The sequence below is a fragment of the Equus caballus genome, chromosome 8, assembly GCF_041296265.1.
Source record: "Equus caballus isolate H_3958 breed thoroughbred chromosome 8, TB-T2T, whole genome shotgun sequence".
Taxonomy (NCBI): Eukaryota; Metazoa; Chordata; class Mammalia; order Perissodactyla; family Equidae; genus Equus; species Equus caballus.
In genome coordinates, this window is record NC_091691.1 from 15,900,692 (window position 1) to 15,914,099 (window position 13,408).

The following is a 13,408-nucleotide window of genomic DNA, read 5'->3' on the forward strand; positions in this document are numbered from 1 at the left end:
CGTCTGTAGTCTGCATCTTACACGAAGTGGGCAAGCGAAACCGTGCACAGGACGTGAGCCGAGCAGACGAGGGCGAAGACACTGGAGTCAGCCGGCTTTGGGTTAGAATTCTGATCCTGCTCCTTACTGGATGTGTGACTGTGGTCTGAGCCCCAAGGGCATCTGTAAAATGGGTGGGGTATTGGGATTAAGCGAGTTGAAGGCTGGGAAGTCTTCGGGGCGTTGTTTTAGAGACGGGAGCCTGGAGGGGGTGCTCTGAAGCGGTGTCTTTCTCCACGCACAACGGGCCTCTGACGCCCCCTGCTGACCAAAGGAGGACGCTCACTATCCGTTTTAAGATAACGGTTATTCTGGGGGGGGGGGGGGAAGGAAAAGCGGACACTGGTCCCTCAGCAGTGCCACTGCTCTCCTGCCTCCCCTTCCTTCCTCAGCATCCCTCCTTTAAGGTGGCGAGGAGTGAGAGATGGAAAAAGTGAGAACTCATCCCAAATAATCTTGCAAATAATCAGTTGTGAAATCCGCCTCCCTCCATGGACCTTACAGGACCAGCCAAGCCCACGACAGTTCTACAGAGTCACGGACGGGTATAAAGACCTAGTTACAAGGCTGTGCATCAAAGTGCTGGGTATAACAAGAAAATCTGGAACTAATTTAAACGTCCATCATGGGAAAATTGACCAATTTAGCAATGGTACAGCCAAACAGTGCGATTCTGTGCAGCTGAAAAACAACTACGAAACATTTGATGTAAAATACAAACAAGAAGAATGAATCTTACAGACATGTTGAGCAAAAGGAGCCAGACACATACACACAAAAACATGCTGTTGGATATTTATATAATATAAAGTTCAAGAACAGGCAAAGCTAATCTATCATGATAGACGGCAGAACAGAGGTTACTTCCGGGAAGGTTTTTGACTGGGAAGAGGACGGGCGTGGGACCCTTCTTGGGTGCTGGAAATGCTCTATGTCCTAATCTGGGCGATGGTTACACAAGTCTACACATACGTAAAAATTCATTGAGTTGTACAATTAATACGCACTTTATGTATGTTATACCTCAATTAGACAGTTTTGGGGTTTTTTTGAGGAAGATTAGCCCTAAGCTAACATCTGCTGCCAATCCTCCTCTTTTTTCTGAGGAAGACTGGCCCTGAGCTAACATCGGTGCCCATCTTTCTCTACTTTCTATGTGGGACGCCTGCCACAGGATGGCTTGACAAGCTGTGCCATGTCCGCACCCGGGTTCCGAACCGGCGAACCCCAGGCCACCGAAGCAGATCATGCCTGCTTAATGGCTGCATCACCGGGCTAGCCCAGACAGTTTTTTAAAAAGATATTTAAGGGGCCGGTCCCGTGGCTGAGTGGTTAAGTTCGCGCGCTGCGCTGCAGGCAGCCCAGTGTTTGTTAGTTTGCATCCTGGGCGCGGGCATGGCACCGCTCATCAAACCACACCGAGGCAGCGTCCCACATGCCACAACTAGAAGGACCCACAACGAAGAATATACAACTATGTACTGGGGGGCTTTGGGGAGCAAAAGGAAAAAAACAAACTCTTTAAAAAAAATTTTAAAAAAAGATATTCAAGCAGAAAAAAAAAGAGTACTAAACAGTATGATCCTATTCTTAAAAAGAAAATAAAAGGAAAAATATAATTTAACCTAAGGCAGCAGTTCTCATCTCAAACTTTTCTCTTTGTCTTAGGACCCCTTTATACTCAAATTATTGAGAATCCCAAAGAGCTTTTGGTTTTGTGGGATGTATCGATACTTACCAAGGATATTAAAACTGAGAAATGTTTAAGACACAATACACAAATTCCATTAGCCGTCAGAGCAATAATGTCAGCGCATGTCATTGTAGCCTCTGGAAAACTTTACTGTCCACTCTGAGAGAGGGGGAAAAGGCAAATAACATCTTACTATTATTATGGAAGTAATTTTGACATTGAGGACTCCCTAAAAGGGTCTCAGGAAACCCAGTGGTCCCTGGATCTCACTTTGAGAACCACTGGCTCAAGGGGAAAATGACAGAAGAACACCCCCCTGCATGATAAATTATTCTCTCTCGGTGCTGGGATTATAACATTTTCATTTGCTTCTTTGTGCTTTTCTGTTAAAAAGTTGGAAAATATAACGACCACAGATTGTTTTTGCAAACAAAAAACGAGACAATACGTCAGTCCATAAGATTGTTGAAAAGCCAAAACAGTGACAACATATTTGGTTATATGGAAAAATTAAAGCGAGCTCCAACTTGAAAACAGAGGTCCCATTTCCGTGTCAATTCCTGGCCTCTAAGTGCAAGTTCTTGCCCTCAAAAGTTCCACCGTCCAGCTTGGGGAGAGAATAGAAATGCATACACAACTGCATGGCAAGGTAATAGAAAATAAACGTCCAGAGACCCTCGAATGCAGCGGCTGCATCCTACACAGTACTGCAAACTCAGGCGTGGAGCAGAACCACCCATCACAGCTACAAGCCAGCGATCGCGAAGCCGAGTTCCGAAACGACTAAACCAGAGACAGTCTCAGCAGAACGCAGGCGCTCTGCAAACGCAGAGGGAGGCGGAGCTTGAAGGAGACTGACACTGGGCTTGGCCTCTCAATACTCTAGCTCCGCCCACCTACCCTACCTCCCTGTCTGAGTGGCTGCAAGACTTGCGGAGGCTAACTTCCCATTGGCCACCGGTGGGAACGCAGACATCCGGTTTGCGCGTCGGGGCGGCGGGCGAGGAGGCAGCCATGGTGCGGTTCAAACACAGGTAGGCATCCTTTGCCCGGTCCCTGCGGCCCGGGCCCCGCGCTCACCTTCTTCTCGCCCGCTGCAGGTATCTGCTCTGTGAAGTGGTGTCTGACGACCCCCGCTGCCGCCTGAGCCTAGAAGACCGAGTGCTGGGCAGCCTCGTACGGGACACGATCGCCCGCGTGCACGGGACTTTCGGCGCTGCCGCCAGTTCCATTGGCTTCGCCGGTGCGGGGGTGCTGGGGAACCGGGCGGACGGCGGGATTTGGAGGGAGCAGAGGCCGGAGGGGTTGAGGGGAAGAAGGGGCACGAGCGACGTAGCATCTAAGCCCGATGCATCATCCTCTATATCGTCCTTTTTGGGCGTCTGGGACCCCGAGCCCGAGGTCTGGACGATCCGAAATTAGGCGGAGGTATAAGAGCATAAGGCAATGGAACTTTAGGCAAGAGTCGCCTGTACTTATTTGGCATGTGTATATTGGCGACTGCAATTGAATTTAATATGATGGTTAGAATTAAATCAGGGGAGCCGTGTATACCGGGTGTTATTTGGCTGGTTACATTGACATCACATGGAAAAACCATGTTGTCAGAATTAGCCCTGAAAAGCCCTTAATAGGGCCAGAAAAGTACAGAACATAGAATTGTGTGTATAGAAATCAGGAAGAAGGGGCCGGTGGTGGCGCAGCGGTGAAGTGCGCATGTTCCACTTCGGTGGCCCCAGGTTTGATGGTTTGGATCCCGGTTCGGACATGGTACCACTTCGCAAGCCATGCTGTGGTAGGCGTCCCACATATAAAGTAGAGGACGACGGGCACGGATGTTAGCTCAGGGCTCATCTTCCTCAAAAAAAATGAAGAGGGCCCTCCCTACAGCCACACTATCTAAAGTGGTTCCCTCTTTGACCATGTGCTTGAAGCGGAGTCCTGGAGAATTAAATGCACATAAGCACAACTTTCCTACGTTAGGTGAGACTCGGTTGGCTGTTGCAGGAGCCTACAGAGCCCAGATGCAGTGGAACCACCTGTTTTTCAGCCAAGGGTTTTCTGAGGAAGATGGATTCCACCCCCACCCCCACCCCCATTTATTAACTAGTCAGTGAATTAGAAGAGTATTTAAAATTCTAAATTCATTCACCAATTCTGAGTGGTGTGTAAGGCACTGGGTGTTGTTAATCCCTTCCATAAACGAACGTCTGTCCTAAAATTTTTTTTCTTTCAGGAATCTGATTTTACTCACTGATGCATCCCAAGTGGCATTGCCTTGAACATTTTCTGGCACGTAGTAGGCCATCAGTTACACTAAAGTTTTTAACCTGCTCTTGAGAATCGTTTCTCCAAATGATTTTTTTTCTGCTGTAGTGCGATACCTCAATGCCTATACTGGAATAGTGCTACTTCGATGCCGGAAGGAATTCTACCAGCTTGTGTGGTCAGCTCTCCCCTTCATCACATACTTGGAGAACAAAGGTCACCGTTACCCGTGTTTTCTCAACACCTTACACGTGGGAGGTAGGGATGCATATGGTATGGCTGCTGATTTTCAATAGGTAACAGGTTCAGAGTTCGGGGGGGGGGGGGGGGGGGTGTCGTCTTCCTGCTAGCCTGCCACAAACAAGATACTTTCCCCTAGCTCTGAAAGTCTTTGAGGCAGACACCTTTCACAAGCTGTTGACCACAAAGCTCTTTCATGTGCCAGGTACAATTAGAACATGTCAGAAGTTCCTGATTCAGTACAACCGGAGACAGCTGTTGATCTTGTTGCAACACTGCACTGATGAAGGTAAGCAGCACCAGCCCAGTGCCCACTGAGCAGTGACTGACCTGACCTTCCAGCTGAGGAAGGGGTCGCTCCCAAAGGTATCTTTCATCCCTGCCTTTGCTGTCTGCCTTTCTCCAGGAGAGCGGGAAGCTATCCAGAAGTCTGTCACAAGAAGCTGTTTACTAGAGGAGGAGTCGGGTGAGGAGGAGCTTTCAGATGGTGGCGGTGAGGAGGCTGCTGACACAATGGAGTGAACCTCTGCAGGCTGCATAGTGCTCAAGCCTCAGGACCCAGTTGGAGGAGGACACTCTGGGAGGCAGCGGCATCTTCTACAATTCTGCAAGCTGATGACTAGCAAACACAGGCCAAGTTACCAGCTCAAGATGGAGGACTTACTCACTTAAAACAAAGTGAGGTCACCCTTACCTAGCATTCCTGGTTAAGGGGTTCTGCAGGTTGTGAAGCCCCTATAGTTACAGACATCTTTGTATTCTTATTGCCTGGCCAAGAGCAGATTTAATAAATGCATCTGGCTTCCATAGCATTTAGCAAACTTAAATTCAAGCTTGCCCAAGTCTCTTTCCCCCTCTACTCCTGGCCTCAGTGGGGAGATTGGCTCCGTATGTGGTAGTGGATGCAAACCCTCCCATCTGAGGCCCTGTAACAGCAGCCCCTAGGATGGGCCCTAAGCAAACTAGGTCATTTAGAGCAGAAGTATGAGTCAAACTCAGCTGGTCTCATTACTGACCCAAAGGGCCTTAAAAATACCCTATTCCTTGCCAATACTTAATCAGATAACTTGACCAAAAATGCAGTTCTTGCACTTTTCTTGGGGGGGTGGGGGGGAACCTGGCCTCACCTGACGTCATTATTACAAAGCTGAGTAGCAGCTGCCAACTTCTGGTAGTTTTCTGCAGTTCCACCCTTCCCTATTGCCTTACACCTGAGGACACGTGAGACTGCCACACTCACAGGGATTAGGAGGGACGAGAGACTTGTGGTCAGTTTTGATCTGCCTACTAATGACATTTCTCAGATCTGTTTTCTCCATAATAAAATGGATGTCACTCAAAGTCCCTTACACATACAACAGAAAGATTTGTGATTTTTTGCTTCAACGTGCCCCTTTGTGGGCTAGAACACCCTCACCCACCCAGGAGTTCTTGACCCAGGACTTCTGAACCTCTCCCTTTTAAGAATGGCAGGTTAATGCTAAGCCAGCCCAAGACCCTTTAGGTCTGACACTAGAAAAGACATTACTCCATGACAGCAGAATTGCTCAAGCTCAAAGTAGCTGTTACTTTAACCTATTTAAGAAGTATGTCTAGAGGGCCGGCCCACTGGTACAAGCAGTTAAGTTCGCATGCTCTGCTTCGGTGGCCTGGAGTTTGCCAGTTCAGATCCTGGGCCCGGACCTACACACCATTTGTCAAGCCGTGCTGTAGCAGGCGTCCCACATATAAAGTAAAGGAACATGGGCACGGATGTTAGCTCAGGGCCAGTCTTCCTCAACAAAAAGGAGGATTGGTGGCAGATGTTAGCTCAGGGCTAATTTTCCTCAAAAAAAAAAAAAAGCATGTCTAGCTGACCTATAATGAACTTTAAAAAACCAGAAAGCTCACATTGCTTGTGCAGGTGCTTTATTGCAACTATTTGCCTTCACATTCTATTACACCTAGAGGTCACTTTATTAAGCAGCAAAAGAAATCACATCACTCAAATTCAGCTTGAACCAGGGCATAAGACAGCTCTAAACAACAGGGAGGTGGTGGGCAACCCCACTGCTTTCAAACCTGCCCTGCTCTGCCTCCAGGTGTGCCAGACTCCTCTGCTCATACAACTCAGGCCACTGTCACTTGAAACAAGCTTGATCTAAAGGTTGCCAGGTCCCAGGGCTTCCGCAGTCAATGACAGTTACAGCTTTCCTTGCCAAACAAACCACGTTCGAGAGGCAAAATCCTCCATCACACCTGCAAGTGCAACCCAGGTCTGGCACCACAGCCCGGCCATTTGTCAGAAGAAAAATGGCAACTCTAACTGTCCTAAATTCATTTTACTCCCATCCCTCTGTTTCTTTAACAAGAGGAGAACTGCACAGATAGAAAAGATTCAGCTATTTTTACATGACAAACTGGTAGGTATGCTGAAACCATGATGCCCTGACATGTGATGTCACAGCAGAGAAGTGCTGCTATGCCACTCTGGTTTGGGCTGCTCCAAGGGATGTCAAAGGGACTCAGACTTATTTTGGGTTGAGAAAAAATAATGGGTCATAAAGACTAACCTGGCAATGAACTAAAAACCTTGGCAGGAAGAGATCTCTTGTGAGTGTCAATACTTTATTTTGGTGTAAAGACAGGAAGCTGGAAAATACACTGTATTTAAAATTTTCTTGGTTCCCCCTCACACTGTGGAAACCCCCTCCCCCCAGAGCTAATCTGTCCAAACTCAAATACTTAAAAATTACAGCAGCAAAACAAAAGCACGGAAAAAAGAAAACCAAATGGAGAAGGTAGCCTGGGCCAGTAGTGTCACTTGGTGTGGACGACTGAGGTGCTGAACAGGAGCTTCTGTTTCTGTTTTTTTCTCTTCTTTCCTCCTTTCTCTTCTAAATGGAAACAGAAAGGGCGCTCAGGTTAGAATGCTATCCCCTTGTCCCCAACCAGCTTTCATTAGTGAGAGAGTGGCAGCTGAGAGCGCAGGCTGTGGAATTAGACTGCCTACTAGACTCAAACACCAGTCCTTGCATCCGCCAGCTGTGTGTGTGTGTGTGCTTTTTTTTCTGCTTGAGGTATCTTCTGGGGAGATACCCAAATCCCCCCAGTACATAGTTGTATATCCTAGTTGCAGGTCCTTCTAGTTGTGGCATGTGGGACGCCACCTCACCGGGGCCTGACGAGCAGTGCCATGTCGGCACCCAGGATCCGAACCAGCGAAACCCTGGGCCGCCGCAGTAGAGCACGTGAACCCAACCACTTGGCCATGGGGCGGGGCCCAACTGTGTGTGTTTTTAAATCTTTTAAAAAAATTTTGTGTGCGTGTGAGGAAGACTGTCACTGCACTAACATCTGTGCCAATCTTCCTCTATCTTATGTGGGAAGCTGCCACAGCGTGCTAAGATGAGTGGTGCTAGGTCTGCGCCCAGGAACCAAACCTCCAAACCCCAGGCTGTCGATGTGGAGCACTTGAACTTAACCACTACACCACCAGGCCAGCCCCTAGGTGTTTATTTCTAGGCAAGTCACTTTATGCCCCTAGACCTCCCGTTCCTCATCAGTAATGTAAGAGTTACACCCATTTAATGGGGTTATTGAGAGAATAAAATTAGCACAGTGCTAGGCACATAGAAAGCACACCATAAATGTTAGTGTTATCCTTGTCTAATGAATACCAGAGTAGGGGTGGGCTTTGAGCTTGACTTTTCCTTCTATTAGCCACCCTTTACCAACCCAGTATTCTAAAATCTACCCTCCACCACTGTGTGAGTTGTTCCTCAGAATTTCACATCCAGGCCTCAATAATTAATCTGGGGGGGCAAAAAGGTCCTGATATACCAAATGGAATGTTAGTTGACACGAGAATGTGAGCCTAGAGGCTCAGAGGGAAAGTGCCCGACTGATTAGTGATGTCTGCCACTGGATCCAGTTGGGAATGACAACCCTGAGCTGAGCACTCCACTGTTTTGCCTTTACCAGAGAGGGGATCCGAAGTAGCTGGCGTGTCCAGCTTCATGAAGGCTGCTTCAATAGCTTGGCTGAAGGAATTCTGGAAGCTGGGCACAGGAACACGGTCCGAGTTATCACTCTCCCCATCGCTGTCCACAGGGGCAGGAGGAATTAAGCTGTTTTCATCTAAAAAACACCAGTATTACAATTCTAGAAACAACTCTAGAGGCTTTTACTTTCTGAAAGGGGTCAATTCCCCCTTCACCACAGGTCCAACCTCACCTTTCTTTGGAGCAGTTTTGGGCCACACATCTGCTTTTGCTTTTCCGACCCTCAGCATCTGCCAAAGTGGGAAAGGGGGGAAAAAAGAATTTTAAGTAACTGGTCCAATTTCTTTTTGAGACTCCTACCTTGATGCTAACTGGTTAGGGGGCCAAAGAACCAACTACCACCTCTTGAAAAAAGATTTTCTAGGTATTTTCTCCTTAACACACTGTTTTGGTCATGTCCTCTATATCTTGACCAATGCAACTGGCAGTGAAACTCACAAGGTGGGAAACCAGAAGCTGTTTTGTTCCTTAAGAAACAAGTAAATATTGCCAAGAAGGAATAAGAGGTTCTTATTCAGACTCTCAAGTTGGGAATCCTGACTTTGTGTCATTCCCTGCTTCTAATAAATTTTCCTGCTCTTCTTAGGACCCCTAAAAACATCAACCTCTTGGAGTAAGCAGTGTGCAGTACTCTCCAATTTTAAAACAAACCACTTGGCAATTGAACTTCAGTTATTTAAGGCCATGAAAAGGACAATTTATCCTGAAACTGCTCCAACAGCCTTCACTGCCTTTTACAGTCTTTGCTTTTTCAGTAACTCCTTAACTTGTAGATCCAGCCATAGACCAGATTCCCGCAAGTATAGTAAAATCAGAGCAATCCTTTCTGCCCGAGGAATTTTTTCATCTCACTTGGCCAAGGCCAGCTCTGTAATTGTTGAGGGCCACTATGACTCTGATCTGCCACACACGTCATTGCCAACTCAAAGCAAGGTGGATTTTATTCCTGGAAAAATACAAAGAGACAAGCCTCACAAGATTCAAGTACGAATGTCTTGACCTAAAGTATGTGTCCCAAAGTGAGGCTTGCGTATCATTTAAGATCAGCTGGATTGGCAGACAATGATTTCATTGAATAACTTTTCTTCATCACGTCCCACTTTGATGATCTCCCTGGGAGTTTGGGGTCCAAATACAGTATGGCATCTGAATCATCTTCCTCTTAAAACATCATTAAAATATATATATTTTATTCTTGCCACCAAACGTTTAAATGTTTAACTTGAATCCACTCATGAAAAAACAGACAAATGCAAACTGCAGGACATTCTATAAAGCACCTGGCTGGGATGCTACAAAAATATCAATGCCATGGGGGGAAAAACAAAAAAAAAACGGAGGCGAAAGGAACGGTTATGGATCAAAGGAGACTAAAGAGACTTTGACAACAAAATGCAGTGAGTAACCTGTGACTGAATCTGACTGAACATACAGGACACTGGGACAAATGGGGAAACAGAAATATGTACCATAGTAGATATTACTGAATCAGTTGTATTTCTTTGATGTGATAATGATAAATGTGGTTATATAGAAGAATGTCATTTTGGGGGCATGTATCTCAAGTATTTAGTGGTGAAGTGTCATTCATGAGGTCTGTAACTTATTTTCAACATAGCAAAAAAATACAAAAAGAAAGCAAATATAGGAAAATAGTAACAACTGGCGAATCTAGGTGAAAGGTATGAGTGTTCATTATACTATTCTTTCAACTCTTTAAAGTTGGAAGTGTTTCAAAATATAAAGTTGAAAAAAAGAATGGCAATAAAACCTAGTTAAAAAACAACTTAAGCATTTGACATAACTCCTGAGAGCCACTTGCTTATAACCGCTGAAGCCTAGCAGTTAATTTTCAGGATTGCTCTCAATTATTTCATCCTCCTTGACTTCAGGACTCTCTTACCAAAGTTCAATTCCTGCTTATTTCTCAGTACAAACTGCCATTTGTATGTGAGAAACATCCATTATCAACTGCTCTAAAGGACTGTTAAGCTAATAATTCCAAATTAGCCCCAAAGAAGTTAATACTGACTTCTTATGGGGGTGCGGTCAAGCTGTCCATCTTCCTCAGTTATCTGAACGCAGGAATGGTGAGTGTTTGCTGGTTCTTTAAAACATTAATAAAGTGATTTGACATCAAGTCTCACTAGCCTAGTGTTCCCCGCCCCAGCTCCCCAAGAAAGCTGGTTTGGCTAGTTACAGGATAACCAAGACAACCTTTCCCTTCCCTCAGTGAAGAGGAATGGTTTATCACATGTTACATGCCACTTGAAACACAGGTCCTAGAACCAGGGAACAGTTAAAATTGATTGATATACTCCCAGCCCCTCAGTACACAAGTATCTCATGATTTGTTAAATAGTTAAAACTCTGCTTCTCCCTCAGTTACTCTTGGCCTCTTTCCTTGTAAATCTATGGCAATATCTGAGACTAAATCCATGTTCCCTCTTAAGGAGGCCTTCCATGATTATTATAGTCAGTGCAACATTAGCTGCTAAGTCTCTCCTCCTCCAACAGAGGGATTTCCAGAAAGAACAAGCAGCAGAGTTCATGGTAAATACCCTTAGGCTGCTTCACAAGCAAAGGATTTACCTGGGCAAAGGAAGGGAAGGGAGAGTCTTCTTCCAGACTGCCAACGCAGAATGAAGAACTGCCCTGACTGGCAGTGGGTGACAGAGGGGTCAGCAGAAAGTCTGAAAGGGAACGAGAAACCTCATTATACAAATTCCAAAGAGTTAGTATCCTCTTAACAAGAAAGGAGAATGAACCCTGAACCAGGTCTGGATAATTACCAACCCCACTTCAAAAAACAAACCTTGATCCAACTTCAACTCTGCCACATTCTTACAAGGCCAAGAACGTGGCCTATTATATATATACGGAGAGAAAAGTTTAGTGGTTACAACAATACTAGAAGGCATGGCAGAATCTATTCTCACAATAAAAAAACCCTTCACACATGAGCTGGCTCTCAAGGCCTAGGTATTGGACTGCCATGGACTGGTTTTATGTGGATGAAAAAGCTCCAAGAAAAGATATAAATTTAATCAGGTCAGCCTTATGTTCCAGCCAGCAGATATCTACAATCTGGGAATATTCAGGTAGAATCCAAAACACACATCAACAAAACCCAGCATGAAGAAGTAAGCTTTTCCCTGATACTGCCTAGGTAATAGTCTTCTCCATTCTTTCTGACCTAGCATTGAACATTTCCGCAGATTGGTCTACCTACTGCCCTGACCACTGCTGGGAGGGAGAAGCCTATTCACTCTCCCAGTAGCAGGCCCTAGGCAGCCAGGGCTGCTTAGTACCTCATTCCTAGGACCATCCAAGTGCTCTTGCCCAAACAACATTAAAGCTCATATGCGTTCAGAAAAGCTAGTACATGAAAACACAATCTTTGTATCACAATGTCCATGTTCTGCTCATATTCCTTTGTCCAGCAGCTCTCTTCTTAGTTAAACTGAAGAGCATATAGGTGGTGCAGCCCTCAAGATACAGGTAATACTCCCCGTCCCAGCCACTAAGTGCTTGCCTTAGCCTCAGGCTCCTAATCTGCAAAGTGATAGGCATATGATCATCACAAGGATCACCAAAAGTTTTACATATTCTGATCTTGGACATTTTGTTTAAAATGCCTGACAGTGAAATAAACTTTAAGTATCAAAAACCATCTGCCATCTGGATGAGATCAGACAAGATAGCTCTCTGAAATTACAGTAACTCTTAAGCATTCATTTCATAACACATTAATACATCCTCTTTATATAAGAAAAAGCATTTTCTGGGGTCGGCCTCGTGGTCAAGTGGTTAAGTTCGCGCACTCCGTTTCAGCAGCCCAGGGTTTCACTGGTTTGGATCTTGGGTGCAGACATGGCACCGCTCATCAGGCCACACTGAGGCAGCATCTCACATGCCACAACTAGAAGAACCCACAACTAAAATATACAACTATGTACTGAGGGCACTGGGGGAGAAAAAGCAGGAAAAAAATTTTAAAAAGATTGGCAACAGTTGTTAGCTTAGGTGCCAATCTTAAAAAAACCCCACATTTTTAAAAGTCTAAAGACCCCTTTGAACCACCTCTCAGTCTTTTTTTTTTTTTTTAAAGATTGGCACCTGAGCTAACATCTGTGCCAATCTTCCTCTATTTTGTATGTGGGACACTGCCACAGTGTGGCTTGACGAGCAATGGGGTCCGCGCACAGGATCTGAATCCAAGAACCCCACGCTACCAAAGCAGAGCACACAAACTCAACCACTATGCCACTGGGCCAGCCCCTTTGTGTTTTTTTAAACCCACAAATGGTATCATGTTTTGTCTTGTTCTACAACTTCCTTTATCTTAAAGATCTACCTATTAGTTCATGAAGAGAGCTATTTCTTTCTTCAATACATGTAAAGTATTTTATAGCATAAATGCTATAATTTAGCCATTTCCCTACCAGTAGACTTTGCAGGCTGTGTCTTTTTTCCTTGCTATTATAAATAATGCTACAATAAGGAGACACATACAAAGATGCTTAAGCATACAGGGGGAGTAAAAGTAAAAACTAGAAGTAAGACAGCTGGGTTGCAGGGAAGAATCTAGGTTCAACCATCTGCCATATGAGCTGCCTTGAGTTTTTAGAAGCCGGCAGGCCATAAAGTAGTCAATACAGCCAATAAGAAAGGTGAAGCAAATGGCAAGAATTTGATGTACCTCAGGAATATATAAACTACCCGAAGTAAGGTTAATCACCTAAAGACCCCACCTTGCCGAGTAGAAGGGATGTAAATTCAGACGCTAGGGTAGATCTGTGGCTGATGACCGACTTCATTCTTTAAATCTCAACTGTATTTACCTGCTTGGGAACCCGGACTTCTGCTAAGAGGAGAAATGGACAGGGCCCCATGGCCCTCGGTGCTGGTGGGACCCAAAGCAGCATCGGAGGAGCAGGTATAGGAATTGAAGGCAGGAAACTGCTGTAGATTCTCTAAGGGAATGTGGACTTCTGGGTCTGCAAAAGAAAGAGAACAGTAGGCCCACCTACAGAACTTCTCAAATCTTTTCTAACAGTTGAGGACAGCCAATATGAATCCCCTGGGGTTTGAAGGATGTAGACAGAAGTTTTAAAACCCAAAT

General features: G+C 45.4%; 2 protein-coding genes across 3 annotated transcripts in view; one reads left to right on the forward strand and one right to left on the reverse strand.

Moving 5' to 3' along the window:
• The first annotated feature begins 1,517 nt into the window (after positions 1-1,517).
• POP5 (POP5 homolog, ribonuclease P/MRP subunit) lies at positions 1,518-5,595 on the forward strand. Its single transcript, XM_001488614.5, has 5 exons — positions 1,518-2,766; positions 2,833-2,975; positions 4,109-4,258; positions 4,446-4,529; positions 4,647-5,595. The coding sequence occupies exons 1-5, from the start codon at positions 2,747-2,749 to the stop codon at positions 4,760-4,762; spliced, it is 513 nt and encodes a 170-aa protein (XP_001488664.1). The 5' UTR covers positions 1,518-2,746; the 3' UTR covers positions 4,763-5,595.
• Positions 5,596-6,131: 536 nt separating this feature from the next.
• RNF10 (ring finger protein 10) overlaps positions 6,132-13,408 on the reverse strand; it is a 31,631-nt gene continuing 24,354 nt past the window's right edge. For both annotated transcript variants that reach the window (XM_001914747.6, XM_070220081.1), the window contains 5 exons: positions 13,128-13,283; positions 10,876-10,976; positions 8,456-8,513; positions 8,201-8,359; positions 6,132-7,116 (listed from right to left, as the gene is read on the reverse strand). In XM_001914747.6, coding sequence (XP_001914782.5) covers positions 7,040-7,116; positions 8,201-8,359; positions 8,456-8,513; positions 10,876-10,976; positions 13,128-13,283 — 551 coding nt within the window. In that variant the 3' untranslated portion in view covers positions 6,132-7,039. The remainder of the gene's footprint in view (positions 7,117-8,200; positions 8,360-8,455; positions 8,514-10,875; positions 10,977-13,127; positions 13,284-13,408) is intronic.